The 18,587-nt window shown below is 45.3% G+C and overlaps 1 protein-coding gene across 1 annotated transcript; it reads left to right on the top strand.

Annotated features, from left to right (window-relative positions):
* Positions 1 to 329: 329 nt before the first annotated feature.
* PABPC1 (poly(A) binding protein cytoplasmic 1) lies at positions 330 to 14,650 on the top strand. Its single transcript, XM_008255797.4, has 15 exons — positions 330 to 1,026; positions 3,856 to 4,049; positions 4,251 to 4,366; positions 6,121 to 6,260; positions 8,221 to 8,315; positions 8,613 to 8,750; positions 8,943 to 9,038; positions 10,595 to 10,867; positions 11,061 to 11,151; positions 11,700 to 11,810; positions 11,894 to 12,048; positions 12,864 to 12,948; positions 13,110 to 13,240; positions 13,732 to 13,825; positions 14,202 to 14,650. Exons 1-14 carry the CDS (start codon positions 834 to 836, stop codon positions 13,822 to 13,824), a joined length of 1,911 nt encoding a protein of 636 aa, XP_008254019.1. The 5' UTR covers positions 330 to 833; the 3' UTR covers position 13,825; positions 14,202 to 14,650.
* The last annotated feature ends 3,937 nt before the right edge of the window (positions 14,651 to 18,587 follow it).

The following is an 18,587-nucleotide window of genomic DNA, read 5'->3' as shown; positions in this document are numbered from 1 at the left end:
CCCCAGCCGACTCCGCCGAGCAGCGCCCGCCGGCCGGCCCTCCCTTCCCCCCCTCCCGCGGGCCCTACGCCGCGAGGCCCCGCCCCCGGCAGCGGCGCGTGCGCAGAGGCCCCGCCCCTCCGCCCAGCCCCACCCCCACACCCGCGGCCGCCACCTCTCTCCCATCCTCTCCGCTCTTTCCTCCTCCTGCTCTCTCTTCCCTCCTCCCCCTCGCCGCCTTGACTCCGCCTCCTCCGGCGCTGACGCTCGCGTAGGGCTCTGGCGTCAGACGCGCGGGGCGGGGCGGGTGCGGCGGGGGGTATAAGTAGAGGGTGCAGGAGGCGGTGCTTCCCCTTCTCCCCGGCGGTTAGTGCTGAGAGTGCGGAGTGTGTGCTCCGGGCTCGGAACACACATTTATTATTAAAAAAATCCAAAAAAAATCTAAAAAAACCTTTAAAAACCCAAAAAAAAATTTACAAAAAATCCGCGTCTCCCCCGCCGGAGACTTTTATTTTTTTTTTCTTCCTCTTTTATAAAATAACCCGGTGAAGCAGCCGAGACCGACCCGCCCGCCCGCCCGCAGCAGCTCCCAGAAGGAACCGAGAGACCGAGGCCTTCCCCGCTGCCCGGACCCGACACCGCCACCCTCGCTCCCAACCGGCAGCCCGCAGCCAGCGGCAGCGGATCGACCCGGTTCTGCGGCCGTTGAGTAGTTGTCGATTCCGGTTGAATTTTGTCCCTCTGCGCTTGCCCCCGCTCCCATCCCCCCGGCGCCGGCCCCCCGGCCCCAGCACTCGCCCTCCTCCTCTCACGGAAAGGTCGCGGCCTGTGGCCCTGCGGGCAGCCGTGCCGAGATGAACCCCAGCGCCCCCAGCTACCCCATGGCCTCGCTCTACGTGGGGGACCTGCACCCCGACGTGACCGAGGCGATGCTCTACGAGAAGTTCAGCCCGGCCGGGCCCATCCTCTCCATCCGGGTCTGCAGGGACATGATCACCCGCCGTTCCTTGGGCTACGCGTATGTGAACTTCCAGCAGCCGGCGGACGGTGAGCGCCGGGCCCGGCGGGCGGGCGGGCGGGCGGGCGGCCATGAGGCCCGGGCGGCGGCGGCGGCGGCGGCGGCGGCGGGCGGGCTAGGCCGGGGCGGGGGTGGGAGGGCTTGTCACCCACCCTGCGGGGGCCCGGCGGGGCGACACCCCTGGCCCGCCCGCCCGGGGACCCGCGCGGCCGGCCGCCCCACGCCCCCCGCGTGCCGGGCCACTTCCTCCTTTGCGACCATTTTCTCGGCCTCGGCGGCTCTGAAACTTTGGGGGTGATGACGCGCCGGGGAGGGCGGCTGAGATGTCCGGTCCCTGCCCGGCGCTCCCGCCGCCCAGCCGCAGCAGCGTTCGCCGCCGAGTTCTCGGGGCGTGGGTGGGAGGCGCTCGCTCCTGCCCGGCGTCCCCGGCCCGGGGAGGAAGTGCAGTTTGGTGCTCGAAAAACACCACGTGTTGAACCCTGTAACCCCGCAGGCCGAGGCCTGTGCCTGCTCCCGGCCCAGTCGCCTGGGGGAGCCACCGGGCCTTAGGATGAAGTTGAACGTGGGGAGGAGTGGCGGGGGTCCTGAGCCCCGCGGGTGTGCCGTTCACTGCTGCGTGGCTGGCGGCCGCGGAGACGCACATGGCCCGGGAGGCTTTCCCCGGGGTGCGGCAGCGTGGTGGGAGGGGGCCGCGCTGCAGACCCCTCCCCGGCGGTCTGGGCCCCTCGCGGCCGACTCGACCCCCCCTACCTCAAGACTGCTCCGCGATGTTGGTGGTACTTGTTAGGGGGCCCGGCCTCGACCCCTGAGGTGGTCGGAGTTTGTCTTTTATTTCTAGCAGTGGCTCAGACTGTCTAGGAGTCTTGGGGGAGAAGTGAGTATTGAGCGCAGACTAATCGAGGTGATGGGCGGGCGGGAAATGCCGCCAGCCTGGTCTTTTTATATTTGTGTTCAAAACCAAAATTTGGAAATCAGGGAAAAAAAAAATCTGAGGCTTGATGGGCTTCCGTGTCTGGCCCGGTGGACTTGCAGAACCAGCTCCTCGTGATATGGCCCGATTTTCTTTCCCCTTCTGAGCTGCTTGGAGCCGTGTCAAGTGTTGGAAGATGGGAAGAATTCCTTTTTATTCTAGCGGAAAGGGTCTTCGAGGGTGGACTTTGCGCCTTGATTTCATTAAGGTCCCCGGCGGGACGGGGTCAGCGGCCAGTGCTCCCCTGGTGAAGTGGGTAGTTGTGATTGGGGCGAGCAGGAGGTGACAGAGCCCGACGCTGGGAAGCTGCAGTGCAGGCTCCCTGCCCTTTGGCTCTCCAGCCAGAGTTGCGAATGTCACTTCCTGACAGCCCTCACTCTGGGCACGCGTGTACCTGGAGGAGATCAGAGAGCGGAACTCTGCAGAAGCCGTGAATGTGTGCTAGAGACAGAAAATGGCAGCTTGGACGTGGCGGTAGCTCTACGGTCAATGTTTTTAAATCCCCAAGAACAATTGTTTGAATTTTTTGGGACTTGAAAAGTTGGACTTCGGTTACCGTGGTTACGGTATACTGTGTGATCAGTCCCTCCAAGTTGACTAGTAATAGTGCGGTGACTGCTCAAGAGAAGGTCGCATTTTTCTGTCTTCTATTTTTTGGTTTACCATCTTTTCCAAATAGATTTTGGAGTGTGTGTGTGTGTGTGTTTTCCCCTCTGCATTGATGGACTTGTAGAATAGCTTCTGCAAGTGACCAGTATTCAGTTAATGAAAAGAGGCTCAGCAAAGTCAGCTAAAAAAAAAAAAAACCACTAGGGGAGCTGAGTGGGTGTGGTCAACTGATAATGAGCTGACAGCTGTGTATCAGTATATTCTAGAAACTGGAGCGTTCATTTATACAAAGAAGTGCCTGGAAAATTTGTCCTGTCGATAACTTTACATTTACTTTGGAGTGGAATTTGTGTGTTTCAGGATTTCAATCTGACCGTTTCTCCCTACTTAGGACTTACTTTTTGTACTTGAGGATAGAATTTTCCATTTAGGATCTCAACTTTAAAAAATGTTTCTTTAACGGTATAGGTACACATAACTTAGTCCTTTAGAAACTGATTTTAACTGTAAGATAGGTATTTGAAATTTTCTGGCACTTTCCAGATGTAACTAGAGTAAATTGATCATCAATTGTGAAGAAAACTAAAATGATAAAATTGAGGTAAAATTAATTGTGCGTCAAGAAAGCATTAAAAGTGAGTTGTAAGTATTTCAGAGCTGATAGTCAGAAATTCTGTAATGACACAGCTAAGCATGTCCAACTTCGCATCCGTTTGTGAAGGCATTTTCAAACCTTCCTTTGGCTTTGCCTTGTTTTTTCCATGGGAATAGGAAGTTGTGCCATGAGTCACTGAAAGGTCCCCCATAATTTAGGAGGTTTTATTTTTTAAGACTGTTGAATAGTTTTTGTATGATACTGGCAATGATAAGCAATGAAGTGACCGATCCTGGCAGATAGGAAAAATGTGAAATGCTCAAGTCTGGAAACTGCTTTGAGCCTGTCAATAATGTGCAGTAGCCTAATGTCTTTTATATTGCTCATTAAACAGGCTGCGGATGAGGAACCTGGGTTTTAGGTTTACTAGATACAAATGGCAATTAAGGGGAGAGATTGTCTCAGAAACACGTTAATTAGCAACGTGCCGCCTCTGAGTCTGTGGGAAACTTGGGGTTTCTGGTATTTGTCTTTTGGCAATACACGGTGCGCGACACTCTGCATGGTCAGGGGACGAGTCCAGCTGTGGGAGCGCGCGCCCAGCCACCACCCCAGTGCCACAGCTGGTGTGGCCCCCAGTGGCCGCTGAGTGTGGAGTAACCTCTGCTCGTGTCCTCTCTGCAGCGGAGCGTGCTTTGGACACCATGAATTTTGATGTGATCAAGGGAAAGCCAGTACGCATCATGTGGTCTCAGCGTGATCCATCCCTTCGCAAAAGTGGAGTAGGCAACATATTCATTAAAAATTTGGACAAATCCATTGATAATAAAGCACTGTATGATACATTTTCTGCTTTTGGTAACATCCTTTCTTGTAAGGTAAGCAAACATGAGACAAGTAAACACATTCAGAGTGTTTACCGACTTTTAGTTTAGTCCTTAAAATAGTCATTGCAGTCTGTTAATGACGGGTGTCTTTACTTCCTAAATACTTAAGTTAAATGGCTGACAGATGATCTCTGAACACTGGAAAAATATTGATAGCAAGTAATGAAAAGGGGGTGTATACTTTTTCCCTAGGTGGTTTGTGATGAAAATGGTTCCAAGGGCTATGGATTTGTACATTTTGAGACGCAGGAGGCTGCTGAAAGAGCTATTGAAAAAATGAATGGGATGCTTCTAAATGATCGCAAAGTGTAAGTATAAAGAGTCATTTTTGTAGATCCTGTTTCTATTCTAAATCCACTCTTTAAAAAATACTGTGCTTTTAATAGGTAGAAGTAGAGTGGAAATAAACCGCATCTTGGTAAGAGGTTTCATAATTATCTTTTTCCTCAGCACAACATACAGATAACGTTGAATTTAATGCAACTGGTCAGCATTCAGAACCAAAAGAAACAAGATAAGTTAATGGGGACATAAAACTTTTTTCAAAATAAGTGCATTTGAAAACCAAGAATTCGTTCACACTTAACATGAATACTTCCTGAGCTATGATTAGGTTGGTCCATGTCACAGTCGGGAACTGAAGCTAAAGTATTAGTTTTTACGTGGTAGTAGGAAAGACGAGTTGACTGACTTGACGTGGCAAGTGTTTTTAGCCTCTGTGCCAGTGCGTTTCTCTTAGCCGTCTGGGGAAATTCAGCTGTAAGGTCACACTATAAGGCCATAAATGATCTCTAGGAGCCTGTTGCTGTGTGACCCACGTCACTCTTCAAGGTGTGGGTCCCACAAGTCTCGGGAGGGCTGTGATCTGTATCGGTTCCATAACCGGGGAAAGCCTTTGTCGTGGACGTCTCTAAAATCCAGTGTCTTGTATTGCTTACAAAGGCCAACTTCTAGAAATGGTTCCCCTCCTGAAGTGAGAATACTCACTGCCATTAGTCCAGGCGGAGTGCCGAGTCGGAAGTGGCGGGTTTTAGTATATTTCAGATTTTTTAATTAGGGGTCCTCTCTGCAAGTATCTCAGAATGCAAAAACCTTGGATCTCTGAAACAATATTTCTGGTTCTTGGCACTTTGGGTAAGGAATACTCAAACCTGTACTCAACAGGTGAAATGCTTGCCAGCTGTGTTTCCGAAAAATAATTAAAAGTGCTTCACACTGGTGAGATCCAGAAAAATGAAGTGATTGAAGCCTTTTGGAAAATAGATTGTATATATAAATATTCCTAAAACATTTGTGTTCCTTTGAATCACAAGGACAAATATGAAGCATATAAGACTAATAACGTGGAAAATGCATGCCATATTTTCATGGGGATAAAGAAATAAGACTATACATGCATCCATTACTGAATGTATGGGGGAAAAAGTTAAAGGTTTTTATATCATTCTGTTGATAATGCTGCACTTAACACCAAGCTGTTTTCTGAAGGTACTTCTTGAGTTTTGTGGAATATGGAATTAAAAGATGTTTATTTCACTGCAGAAAAATCTTGAAATCAGTTTGTTGGTTTTTTTTTTTTTTCATAAAATATATTTTCCATAAACTTTGTAGACCCTTAATATGTGGTTTTCAGAAATTTTTACACCAGGGTCACTTTCCTGTCAACTGGGTAAGCACCCTCATGTCACCAGTTGTAAGTTCTTATCTTGGGAAATGGCACTGAGGGCTGGAGCCCCCCTGCAGAGCAACTTCAGGAAGGTCCCTTCCCTGGCACGTTTCATGCTGCTGTCTCAGGCGGAGTTGCACTTTGACCCGGATGTGCTTCCAGAGGAGAAAGTGCTTACTGAGAGAAATGTTGCATTACTGTGATTGCACTTCAGCGGCTTGTTCTTTTTAAATAGTTCCTGTGTTCAGTGAAGACCCTGTTTCTGTTTCATAGTAAACGTTTTGTTACAGAGTCTGCAAATTCTTAATAACAATTAGAATATCAACAGTCTGTTTAAATCGATCAACTTTATTATAAAATAGAACCTGATGTTGTAGTCCTTACATATTTTAATAGGTTTGTTGGACGATTTAAGTCTCGTAAAGAACGAGAAGCAGAGCTCGGAGCTAGGGCAAAAGAGTTCACCAATGTTTACATCAAGAATTTTGGGGAAGACATGGATGACGAGCGCCTTAAGGATCTCTTTGGCAAGTTTGGTAATGTGTCTGAATTAAATTTTTATATTCTGTCTCTTCCTTTCTGTATTTCCTCTGCCTTTCAGATAAACTAATAGGTGTTTGCTCTCAAAGTTCTGAATAATTGCTCAATGTTTAGTTTTGACCAATATGTCAGAAAAAACTGAGATACCTTTCATGGAACTTAAAAGTACTTGCAGTTACTTGAAATAAGCTACTGGCTGTTGGACAGACTACAATGTAACATAAAAATAGAGTTTTATCCAGTTTAGATTAAAGGTTAATCGTGTTGGATTAGCACAGTACGGTGTGAGTGAGTAATTAGAACAGATTATAAAAGGTTTTGCTTTTAAGATGCTGGATTTGCACATATTTCAATCTACCTCCTCCAAGTCATGCATTTGCCACAGCCAGCTTACGGTGGTATGCGGTCTGTAGTTCCAGGGGGGAAAGTGAGCCAGTCTCAGTAGCATCACGTTTGAGCTGTTTAAAAGGACGGTTTTCAAAGGTGAAGCCAAAACCCGCTTTTTGCAGTGATAACCTCCTTAGACCGGCCTTCTCAATCAGTGGGATCTTAAAATACTGTTGTCTTGGATTTATACATGATGTCATTAAACTTGAAATTAATCAGCTGTAAACCAGCCTTACTTTGAGGAGTGGTAGAGTGAATCAGTGGTTTGCTTAAGCCACCCTTAACCTTTTGTTAATAGAGATGGCGTGTGTGTGTGTGAGAGAGAACTAACAGTAAAGAATAAGGAAATTTTTTGCCAGCCTGCATTGAACATCTACTCCTTTGAACAAAAAATATTTTGCACAAAGATAAATAATTTAAGGCAGAAAATGAGTGACTTGTTTTACATCTTACTCCAGATTCATTTGGGCCCTGCCTTTTGTGTGTTTCATCTTCCTTCTTAGTCTTTCTTCAGTGAGAGGCTCTTTCTAAGGTTGATACTTACTTAACCCGGATGAGTAATGCTATGTGAGTTGACCACCGAGTATGTAAATATGTCAGATATTTTCTTCACTTTGTCTTGCAAGGTAGAGATTAGAAGATTAAAAATAGGCCAAGAGTACATAAGAAAGTCTCTCTGTTCTCATACATCTTCTAAATTCTCTGATTAAATTATTAATAGTCTTAATTTCCTCCACATGGCCTGAGATTTTTGTGTATGCGTGCCTCTTACGTTTTGAGTTTCCCTTTTCTCTCAGAAAGGGAAGGGGGAACCTATCTTAGGAAGCATCACCTCTTTCAGGTGACTGACTGAGCTGTGTCTGAACAGAGGGCCAGCCATGTATGCCCTCCACTCCCCTGTTAAAGGTCAGGTGGGTGAGCGCTTAAGGAATTAATACTTCCATTATCAAAAAAAATCAGATTATTGGCCAAGAAAAACTGTTAGGCTAAGAGTAAAACATCCTGTCTTAAAAGGGGCCGGTGCTGTGGCATAGCAGGTAAAGCCACTGCCTGCAGTGCCAGCATCCCATATGGGTACTGGTTCAAGTCCTGGCTGCTGCACTTCCGATCCAGCTCTCTGCTGTGGCCTGGGAAAGCAGTAGAAGATGGCCAAACTCCCTGGGCCCCTGTACCCGCATGTGAGACCTGGAAGAACCCCCTGGCTCCTGGCTTCAGATCAGCACAGCTCCGGCTGTTGCAGCCATCTGGGGAGTGAACCAGCAGATAGAACATCTCTCTCGCTCTCCCTCTTCTCTGTGTAAATCTGACTTTTAAATAAATCTTTACAAAAAAACACATTCTTTAATTGAAGGAAGACTTTTAGAGAATAGAAATTGCTTTCTTAATGGAAATAAAGGGCCTTAGAAGAGAAAGTGCCTATGGGACGCACAGAGATCAATTTTAAAGTCTTAGGTATTTTTTTTTAATTCCCTTTCTCTCCTGCCATGGCTTTGCTTTTTGTATGTTGAAAGTTGTCAACTAAATATTGTGTGGAACATCTTTGAATTATTAAAAAACTTTTTTTTTCAGGACCTGCCTTAAGTGTGAAAGTAATGACTGATGAAAGTGGAAAATCCAAAGGATTTGGATTTGTAAGCTTTGAGAGGCATGAAGATGCACAGAAAGTAAGACTTAAGGGCACTAATTCAATGTAGTGTGATCTGCGGTGAGGAGGGGGTATATAGCTGAGTTGCTGTGGTATTGAAATTTCTGTGCATACCAATGGCTGTTTTATATGTTCTTGCATTGTTTTTAGTGTTTTACACTTAAAGCATTGGGTTTTTAAGAACGTAAATTGGGATCCTACATTGGGGATGAGTTTTTATGAGTTTAACGTGAACAAGTTTCTGTTACTGTTAACGAAGTAAATTTCTACATTACAAGTTACTAATTAAGATTTTTTTGTGTGTGATTTCTGCAAGGCTGTGGATGAGATGAATGGAAAGGAGCTCAATGGAAAACAAATTTACGTTGGTCGAGCTCAGAAAAAAGTGGAACGCCAGACGGAACTTAAGCGCAAATTTGAGCAGATGAAGCAAGATAGGATCACCAGATACCAGGTTCAGTTTTAATTGAACAAGCAAAATAAGACAGGGATGAGGAAACCTATTTTACATGCATTTCAGTTACTGCAAGGTAACTGGAGGGTTTGAGAGGGGGAAGGAGAAGAAACATGGGATAAAATAAGTATGTGTAGGTGCAACTGTGGTTTCCCTTATACTTCTTCTACAGTTTTCCTTTCTTTTTATTAGGGTGTTAACCTTTATGTGAAAAATCTGGACGATGGTATTGATGATGAGCGGCTCCGAAAAGAGTTTTCTCCATTTGGTACAATCACTAGTGCTAAGGTAAAATGACATGATAACGCACTTTGGAGCATTTAGGGGGGAACATCTCTTGCACGTGGAGGGATCTGAATGCAGCACAGGGAGGGGTGAGATCAATATCAGATCTTTCATTTTCCTAGAAATGTTTTGCTTCATTATTTTAAAAACTGAAGCTAGCATTTGAAGTGGGTCTTGCAGGATGATGGTTTGTTTTCTGCATAGAGAAGGCTGCAGGGGGCACCTGGCAGTTTAAATTACTGCTTGGGATGCCAGCGTCCTGTATTGCATTGCGGGGGTTCGAGTCTGCCACTGAACTTTGATCCAGCTTCCTGCTAATGCAGATGATGGCTCGAGTACTTAGGTACTTGCCATCATGTGGGAACCCAGATTGAGTTCTGAGCTCCTGGCTTCAGCCTGAACCAGCTGTTGAGGGCATTTGGGAAGTGAATCAATTTTTCTCTCTCCCCTCACCTGCCCCATTTGCTTTCAAATAAGATGAAAGTACGTTATTTTTTGAAGACTGCACTTGGTGACCATAGTTACTGATCCTCAGGTGATAAGTGTATTTCTAGAGTCTGTTAAACTAGTTATTTTACTGCATTTATTAGGGGATGATAATTGTTACTGCAGTCTGAGTATATAATTCATTCTAGGCAGTCAGGTCCCACCCCTCGTCCCCTAACGATAGTAAAGATAGAGATTGTGTTTCCTTCCTACAGTCAAATCAGAAACTAGTCCAAATTCTGAACTCCTGACTTGGGAGCTTGTGCTCTAGATGTCTGTGTCCTGTGTCCGTTGGCCAAAAGGCCTTCTGTGTACACATAATTTTGCTGGGGTAGGGGAAAGCAGTAAAGGAACAATCATAGCCACTAATCTGGACTGACCTCGTCTGTCGTCTTTTCTACTGAACTCTCCCTGGCAACCCATAGACCAAGGGAGCTTCTGTGATGGTGAGGAATGTTTTAAGTGAAGTAGAATACAGTTAAAAATGCAAGTGCTGTGTTGGAGCATTTTCTGAGAGTACTTGCAGTGTTAGGGAATTCATTCCTGAGTGTCTGTATTCCTTAGAAGTTGTTTAAATGGACCATTGTGCATCTGTTTTATTTTGAATGGATGACGCACGCATGTTTTTTAAGGGAGAACTCTCATTACATTAAGTCCTACGTGGATTATAGCACTCAGGTGAGAAAGTTAGCAAGAATTTATTCTAGAGGAGGTCTAGTTTGACTTGCCAGAATAAAATTTCAGATTTTTGCAGTGAATGTCAGTTTAGTAGATCTTGAATGTATTTAGATATTTAAAATTTAAATCTAATGCCAAATTAGCTATCTTGCAAAGTTGACTGTTTCCTCTACCTCATTCTTTCCTTTGGCTTTCTTGCTTGGCTACGATAATAATGTGTGGCTTGTCCTTAATATTGGAATGTTAAGGGGCAATTTTGAACTCCAGGGGTGAATACAAGATGATCACAGCATTAGCTGGGTTTAGGTATTCGATTCAGCAACTGGTGTTCACCATAAGTGGTAATACTGATTCTGCCATTGCATTAACTTTATATTTTTCTCCTCTCTTACTAGGTTATGATGGAGGGTGGTCGAAGCAAAGGGTTTGGTTTTGTATGTTTCTCCTCCCCAGAAGAAGCCACTAAAGCAGTTACAGAAATGAACGGTAGAATTGTGGCCACCAAGCCCTTGTATGTAGCTTTAGCTCAGCGCAAGGAGGAGCGCCAGGCTCACCTCACTAACCAGTACATGCAGAGAATGGCGAGTGTGCGAGCTGTGCCCAACCCCGTGATCAACCCTTACCAGCCAGCACCTCCTTCAGGTTACTTCATGGCAGCTATCCCACAGGTAGGTTTTAGGAGGAACCGGAGTTTCAGGAGAGTCATTTCTCGGGGTGGTGCCCCCAGAATAGGAAAGGCACAGATGACACTAGGAGGGGAGGATTGTGACTCAGTTGGGTAAATACTGGGAGAGATTGTAACTTGTCGCATTGTTTGCCTTTTTCTGGAAGCCTGATACACGTTTGCCTTCCTTTCTGCAGACTCAGAACCGTGCTGCATACTATCCTCCTAGCCAAATTGCTCAACTCAGACCAAGTCCTCGCTGGACTGCTCAGGGTGCCAGACCTCATCGTAAGCCTTTGGGTTTTTTTTTTTTTCCATTAAGGTTATGGATTGGATTAAAACTAAACAGGCAAATTAGTTATATTTTGGTGATACATTAGCTATTGCTTTTCAGAATTTATTTTTTAATGGATGTTGACTTTGGGGATTCTAGCATTTATTAAAGGTGCCCAAAAATGCCTCACCATTCCTGTCATAGTTAAACAGGAATGTCTGCTGGTTTTGGTTTTTCCTATTATGAAAATTTGGGAAATAGATCCAGTTCTTAGTTTCCTAGTGGGTTATTCAGTAGCATTAAAAGATTAATTGTGTCTCGTCACCTATGAGTGTTGAGGTTCTGGCAGTTAAGCCTTGCCCCTTAGAGAACAGGGCCACCTTGTAGGAACACCTGGGATTTGAGGATACATTGTTTGAGGTTTAACTAAGTACTTGCCTTCTAGTCTGAAAACAGCAGCTGTGAAACTTAGCCTTTAATGTTAGTACAGCTCAAAAAATACAGCCTGAACATTGGCTTGGTGAGTTGTCTCAGTTAACGTCTGTTCTGTCTCTAAATGTAGCATTCCAAAATATGCCCGGTGCTATCCGCCCAGCCGCTCCTAGACCACCATTTAGCACTATGAGACCAGCTTCTTCACAGGTTCCACGGGTCATGTCCACACAGCGTGTTGGTGAGTCTTAGCCCTTCCTGTACCAGTTCATCTCTAATTTGAGGTAGCAGGATAAAAATAACAAAAATGTTGTTCTCCTGTAGCTAACACATCGACACAGACAATGGGCCCACGTCCTGCAGCTGCTGCTGCTGCAGCCACTCCTGCTGTGCGCACGGTTCCCCAGTACAAGTACGCGGCAGGCGTTCGCAATCCTCAGCAGCATCTAAATGCACAGCCGCAGGTGACCATGCAGCAGGTGTGTGGATTAAGGTGACAGGCCTCGGTCGTGAAGGCAGCCGTGCTGGGAGAGAGAGGTCAGGTTATCGGGAGCATCTTGCTAGTTGCTGATAGGATCTAGAAAGGAACTAAAGGAATTAAACAAGACTAGAGGAATTAGACTAAAGGAATTAGACAAGCAGCCAGCAGTGTCCATCCTGAGTTACTTGCACGTGTTTGAGATTTTTGTTTGAGATAGTTGTAAGGAAGAAATGAAAGAAAGTTTTGGGTTTTTTTGTTTTCAATTTATTTGAGAGGCAGAATAACAGAGAGAGGGAGAGATAGAGGTCTTCCATCCATTCGTTCAGTCCCCAATGGCTGCAGCAGCCAGAGCTGGGTTGATCCAAAGCCAAGAGCTTCCGAGTCTCCCATGTGGGTGCAGGGGCCCAAGCACTTGGGCCATCTTCCACTACTTTCCCAGGCTATTAGCAGGGAGCTGGCTGCTCCATCCCATATGGGATTCTGGCACCACGGAGGCTTAACCTGTTTTGCCACAATGTCTGCCCCAAGAGTTTATGTTGGACTGTGAGATTGGGATTGAACTCATTTTGTTCTAACCCTGGAACCAAGACCCATCATAGAGATGGGACTACAAGGGATACCCTGGGTAAGAAAGTGATAACTATCAAATGCTGTTGAGCATATTTGATATTAGATTTGAGCATTTGATATTAATTAGGTTTCTTAGTCTGTATTTCTTATCAGTCACTCTGGTGATTGTCCACTGATGACTGTGTTTGATTTTGCTATTGACTCTGTACTTAAAGCTTAAGACTATTTCTGTATTATATCTAGCCTGCTGTTCATGTACAAGGTCAGGAGCCTTTGACTGCTTCCATGTTGGCATCTGCCCCCCCTCAAGAGCAAAAGCAAATGTTGGGTAAGTGTGTTTGTCCCACCTTCTCAGTTAGAGACTGGAAGGACAAGGATCACTTTGACATCCTTTACAGTTAAAAATAATGGGGCAGTGGGATTTGAATTGGCTTAAACCTAAGTGCCATTAAATTCTTAATTGTAGCTTTTGAATGTTTGTATTCCTAGGTGAACGGCTGTTTCCTCTTATTCAAGCCATGCACCCTACTCTTGCTGGCAAAATCACTGGCATGTTGTTGGAGATCGATAATTCAGAACTTCTTCATATGCTTGAGTCTCCAGAGTCTCTCCGTTCTAAAGTAATTTAAATTTATCATTTGTCTAGTTGCTTCTTTTATTATGCATTTCACAGCTTTTTATGGGAACTTAACTCTACAGAGTGTTTACATAGTGCTTTGTGTAAGCCATGCACGGTGCTAAGAGCTTTGTAAATATTAATTGTAAATACATACCCTGGGCTGCTCATTATCCCCCATTTAATGTAGATAGGGAAACTGAATCATAGCATGGCTGAATAGGCTGCCCAGTGCTCGCAGAGCTAGTGAGTGGCAGAACATGCATTCAGGTCCCGTCAGCATCTGTGTTCGTCCCTGCTTTGCTGTTAGGAGGAAAAATTGAGTGCTAGTCAGCCTTGTCCCTTTTTTTTTTTTTTTTTTTTTTGTCAAGAAGCACAAGGGGGTTCCACAGTGAGCTGACTTCAGAACGGGGGGTTCCGCACTGATGAGGGAAAGGCTGACCGCTCTGCAGTGTTTTCTTAGGCCTGTCCTCTGCCCGTGTGTTTCCTCCGTAGGTGGATGAAGCTGTAGCTGTACTACAAGCCCACCAAGCTAAAGAGGCTGCCCAGAAAGCAGTGAACAGTGCCACCGGCGTTCCCGCTGTTTAGAGTGAGTGTTTTCCCCACTGCCTTATGTTTTAATTTGTTTCATTCATATTTTCTTAAAAGTTAGTGGAGTGTATTTTGAAACATACTTAGGAAAAATGTATTTTTATAGGCAATTGAAATGTATTGTTAATTCTCAGAGAAGTAGAAATATAGATACAGAGAAGTGAAAGGAAATCTTGCTCTTGGATCGACTGGAATTGTTTGTCACAGCCTTGTCTTAGCTGCTCTGTAAGGGGCTGGCTTTTGTAGTTCAGACCTTTCGGTAGTGGATGTTGGCTTCAGTACTTGGTTGCTGTTTCCCTAAATAGCTTTGGTTTTTTAACTGCTAGTGCTGCTGTAGGTTTTATTTATTCAAAAATTTTTTTTTACATTTACAGATTGATCAGGGACCACGAAAAGAAACTCGTGCTTCACCGAAGAAAAATATCTAAACATCGAAAAACTTAAATATTATGGAAAAAAAACATTGCAAAATATAAAATAAATAAAAAAAAGGAAAGGAAACTTTGAACCTTATGTACCGAGCAAATGCCAGGTCTAGCAAGCATAATGCTAGTCCTAGATTACTTATTGATTTAAAAACAACAAAAAAACCACAAAAAAATAGTAAAATATAAAAACAAATTAATGTTTTATAGACCCTGGAAAAAAGAATTTTCAGCAAAGTACAAAAATTTAAAGCATTCCTTTCTTTAATTTTGTAATTCTTTACTGTGGAATAGCTCAGAATGTCAGCTCTGTTTTAAGGAACAGAATTGATAACTGAGCGAGGAAACGTAATTTGGATTATAAAATTCTTGCTTTAATAAAAATTCCTTAAACAGTGTGTGATTCTTTTTTTATTTTCTCATGGAATAGCTTAACGGTACTAAGCTGGAAGTAGCTGGCAGTCTTTTCCATGAAAAAAAAAATGCAAGATATAAAGATTTTAGTTTTGTGTAAAAAGGGCACAGAAGACAATTCCTATAGTGTATTTTATGGGTTTAGATTTCCATATGAATTGAACCAGTGATACTAACCGTTCATGTACAAAACTGACAACCATTAAGTTTTGAAATCAGGCCAGTTGATGACTGGGAGTTTTTAGCTAGCTCATTAGTTGAAACTCTTAAGTGATATAAGACAGAAACAACAACTACAATATTGGGAAGACAGATACTGTTACTTTGGATAGCAAAGCAGGTTCGTTGTAAGCCACCTTTTTTTTTTTTAATTTTATTAACTTGAGAGGCAGAGGCAGAGAGAGGTCTTCCATCCGCTGGTTTGTTCCCCAGATGACTACAACCTACAACACCTAGAGCTGGAGCCAGGAGCTTCTTCCAGGTCTTCCACACAGGTGCAGGGGCCCAAGGACTTGGGCCATCTTCTACTGCTTTGCCAGGCCATAGCAGAGCTGCATTGGAAGTGGAGCAGCCGGGACTCAAACTGGTGCCCATATGGGATGCCAGCACTGCAGACCAGGGCTTTAACCTACAGTGCCACAGCACTGGCCCCTCAAGCCTTCCTCTTGAGAGCTCTGTGTTTTGGTAGTTGATGTTTATGCTGTAGTAGCTCGTGAACTCACTTGGATCATCACAAATGGAGGCGATCACCTCTGCAGCCCAGGACCATATCTTTCTGCACACCACTAGAAGAGTTCACTTTTTTTTTTTTTAAAGATTTATTATTTGAAAGAGTTACAGAGAGGTAGAGACAGAGAGAAAGGTCTTCATCCGCTGGTTCACTCCCCAAATGGCCACAATGGCTGGAACTGTGCTGATCCAGAGCCAGGAGCTTCTTCCAGGTCTCCCACACGGGTGCAGGGGCCCAAGGACTTGGGCCATCTTCTACTGCTTTCCAGGCCATAGCAGAGAGCTGGATCAGAAGTGGAGCAGCCGGGTCTTGAACCGGCATTCATAAGGGATGCTGGTGCTTCAGGCCAGGGCATTAACCCGCCTGCGCCACAGTGCCAGCCCAAAAAATACACTAAATTGGACTTCTGGTTCTCATTACCTGCTGGAAGTAACTAGATTGCCTTTGGGAGCAAATAATTCAAATTAAAACCCTGGCCTGTGACAGTGACAGCCCTCCCTTCTGTAGCTGGAATGTTTCTCCCTGTGGCTGGAACCCTCACCCTTCTACCCTGTGGCTTAAGTCTCTGCAGAGGTCATGCTAATGATTACATTTTGCCTGGTCTGCATGTACCCCTTTAAGGGCTGACTGTTCATTGAGATGACAGGTTTAAGATTTGCCTCAAGGCTTCCGGGAAGCAGAGAGGTGAGTATATACCGTGCTACTTGAAATTCTGATGGAAAGTGGTTCAAAATGGAGCAAGTGTTAGGGAGAGGTTTGTGAAGTTTCCACAGTAGCTTCAGAATCTGTTGCCGGTAGGGTTGGTACGGCTGGTAGCTTCCCTACCTTGAGTGCTTGGAACTCAGTGTTTCTGGTGGATGTAATACAGATCATGCCCTGCCTGTCCTCGAGATGCCTGCGTGTCTTAGGTGTCACGACTTTACATGGCTGTTGGGCCAGAGCCAACAAAGGTGGGAGGCAAACCTCAAAGGCATTATTTTAGGAAAAGTTAGGAGTCAGTCTCATGTAAGGGTTCTGTGTTGGCAAGTTAAGCTAAAATGTGTAACTCCAAAATCAGTCCCAGGCTGCCTTCAGTTGTTAGTGGATGTGTACAGAGCAGCAAAGGATTTCAGCCACCTGACGGGCACAGGCCCGGGATGGGGCTGACGCCCTGCCTTCCTGTTGGACCTATCCTAGAACAAGTGTGCTTCTGTCTAAGGGAGCGAAGAGGTGCTCGCTGCTGTTGCTAAGCTGTCAGGGAGGAAATGAGCTGTTAGGTCGGTCTTTTTCAGGCAGCAGTGCCGTTAGCAGTGAGTTCATTGTTTAAATACGTGGTTAGGGTGTCCCAAACGGAAAACAAGGGTATGTTGAATCGAGAACGGAGCAGGCTCATGGCAACTTAAACCTGGGTTTCCTGTAGACGGTGATTCAGTATTTACTAATGCGGTGTTTGTGGTCACTTCATAGAACATGACTTCCATGAAGAACAGGAACTGACAATACGTCCTTCATCTACAGTGGCTCTGGGGTGGAAAGCTGCTGTCATTGGGCTGCCACGTGTCGTCCTGTGTAAAGCATGTCTGTGGGTGGCTGCATCAGCTGGACGTGTTGACACAAAGTTGATAGGTGACTTTGTTTTGTGGCTGCTACATGTATGGTGACCAGTCCAGGTCCTCCCCTCCACGTTAACATGTATGCTAAGACCCGTGTGGTTGAGATGAGCTACACCTTGACAATGTGCTGTCTTTGGGGAGACTGAAAAAGATCGGATACTGAGGTTTAACATATTTATTAGATCTTACATAGGCAAAGGGAAGGCAGAAAGACGGGTGGAAGCAATCAGTACACCAGCTAGTACTCTCAACCGGGATGCACACCTCTGCCAGCCAGGGGACCCGGCCAGCTGTGCAGATGTCACAGAGTGACCAGGCAGGGCAGACACACTCGGACGATGCCAGAGCTACAAGGATGAGTATCTCCCTTTTCCTAGCTTTCTGCTGCTGCCTCTTTGGTCGATGTAGCCTGTCTTCAGACAGTCTCGTAGGATAGATTTAAGGGTTCTTGGCTACCGCTTTGCAGTGACACATCACTTTGATATGTCTCGGGGCATCTGCTTTCAAGTGCTCTGAATACTGGGCAGGATCACAGGGTAACCTAATTCAGGATAACCGTCGTAATCACGGCTGGAAAAGATTGCACGATGTATGAAGGGAGGAAAACATGCCATTTACTTTTACAGACAAGGGTGCTTTCAAAAGTTCACAGGAAGTGGACATTTTGAAAAGTCTGGATTTCAGAATTTTTCTCAACATGTTGCGCTGTTTGGACTGCCAAGCATTCCTTAGGACCCTCTGATCATTTTCCTAAACTTGTTCATTTTCCTATTCTGGCGTCTCTTGGAACCGGCGGACTTAACCCACTTCAGCCTTTAATAGACTTAGCCTTTATCCACATGACCTGTTTCACTTCTGTGCCAGTTAGGAGGAAGTCAACCTTTTCTCAACAGTTAGTAAGACAAATGCTGAATGAAATTCCGACTGTTGCTACTAAAGACGACACTTCCACCAAATGGGACGTGTTACCTTTCAGATGAGTGACACATCTGCTAGTTCAAGGCAAAGCCACCTCTAAATGGGGCTCCTGGCTGACTCGGGTCTGTGCTATTAACTTCAGGTTTAACTTAGCTTTTATTTCTTTAGTTTTTTTGTTTGTTTTTTAAAGATGTTTGTTTGAAAGGTAAAAAGACAGGGAGACACAGATGCTCTTCTGATGGTTCACTCCCCAAATGGCCCCAGTGGGTAGAGCCAGGAGCCCATAATCCATCTGGATCTCCCACCAGGGTGACAGGCCCCTTAGGCATGAGCAGGGAGTTGGATGGGCAGCAGGGCAGGTGGGACTTCAGCTGGTACTCTGATATGGGATGTCATTGTCAAAAGTGGCTGTTTAACCCACTGCGCCAAAACACTGGCCCTCTTGTTAATTCTTGACAATTTTTTGGTGTTTTCTTTACCGATGATATTAATAGTAGTTTCTCAAAGAGATTATTTTGGTCACTTAAACTTAGCTTTCACCTGAAGGAGCAGTCATGATTGGTACAAGTCCCAGTTCGCCCCTTAAAATACATGGACCAGTGAGCTCTTGGAGAGACGGTGAGTGAGCCAGCACGTGGGAGTGCGGTTAGAAGGCTTCGCATGCTGTAAGCAGCTGCCCTT

The sequence above is a fragment of the Oryctolagus cuniculus genome, chromosome 6 (assembly GCF_051225735.1).
Source record: "Oryctolagus cuniculus isolate XC-2025 breed Fujian yellow rabbit chromosome 6, ASM5122573v1, whole genome shotgun sequence".
NCBI lineage: Eukaryota > Metazoa > Chordata > Mammalia > Lagomorpha > Leporidae > Oryctolagus > Oryctolagus cuniculus.
This window is presented reverse-complemented; position numbering and strand designations above follow the sequence as displayed.

Bases quoted from the DNA above. Each gene is read 5' to 3' on its own strand.
- PABPC1 (XM_008255797.4), top strand. From the start codon at position 834: ATGAACCCCAGCGCCCCCAGCTACCCCATGGCCTCGCTCTACGTGGGG. The intron at 12,049-12,863 runs GTGTGTGGATTA...TATTATATCTAG, and splicing joins CGCAGGTGACCATGCAGCAG to CCTGCTGTTCATGTACAAGG. The intron at 12,949-13,109 runs GTAAGTGTGTTT...TTGTATTCCTAG, and splicing joins AGAGCAAAAGCAAATGTTGG to GTGAACGGCTGTTTCCTCTT.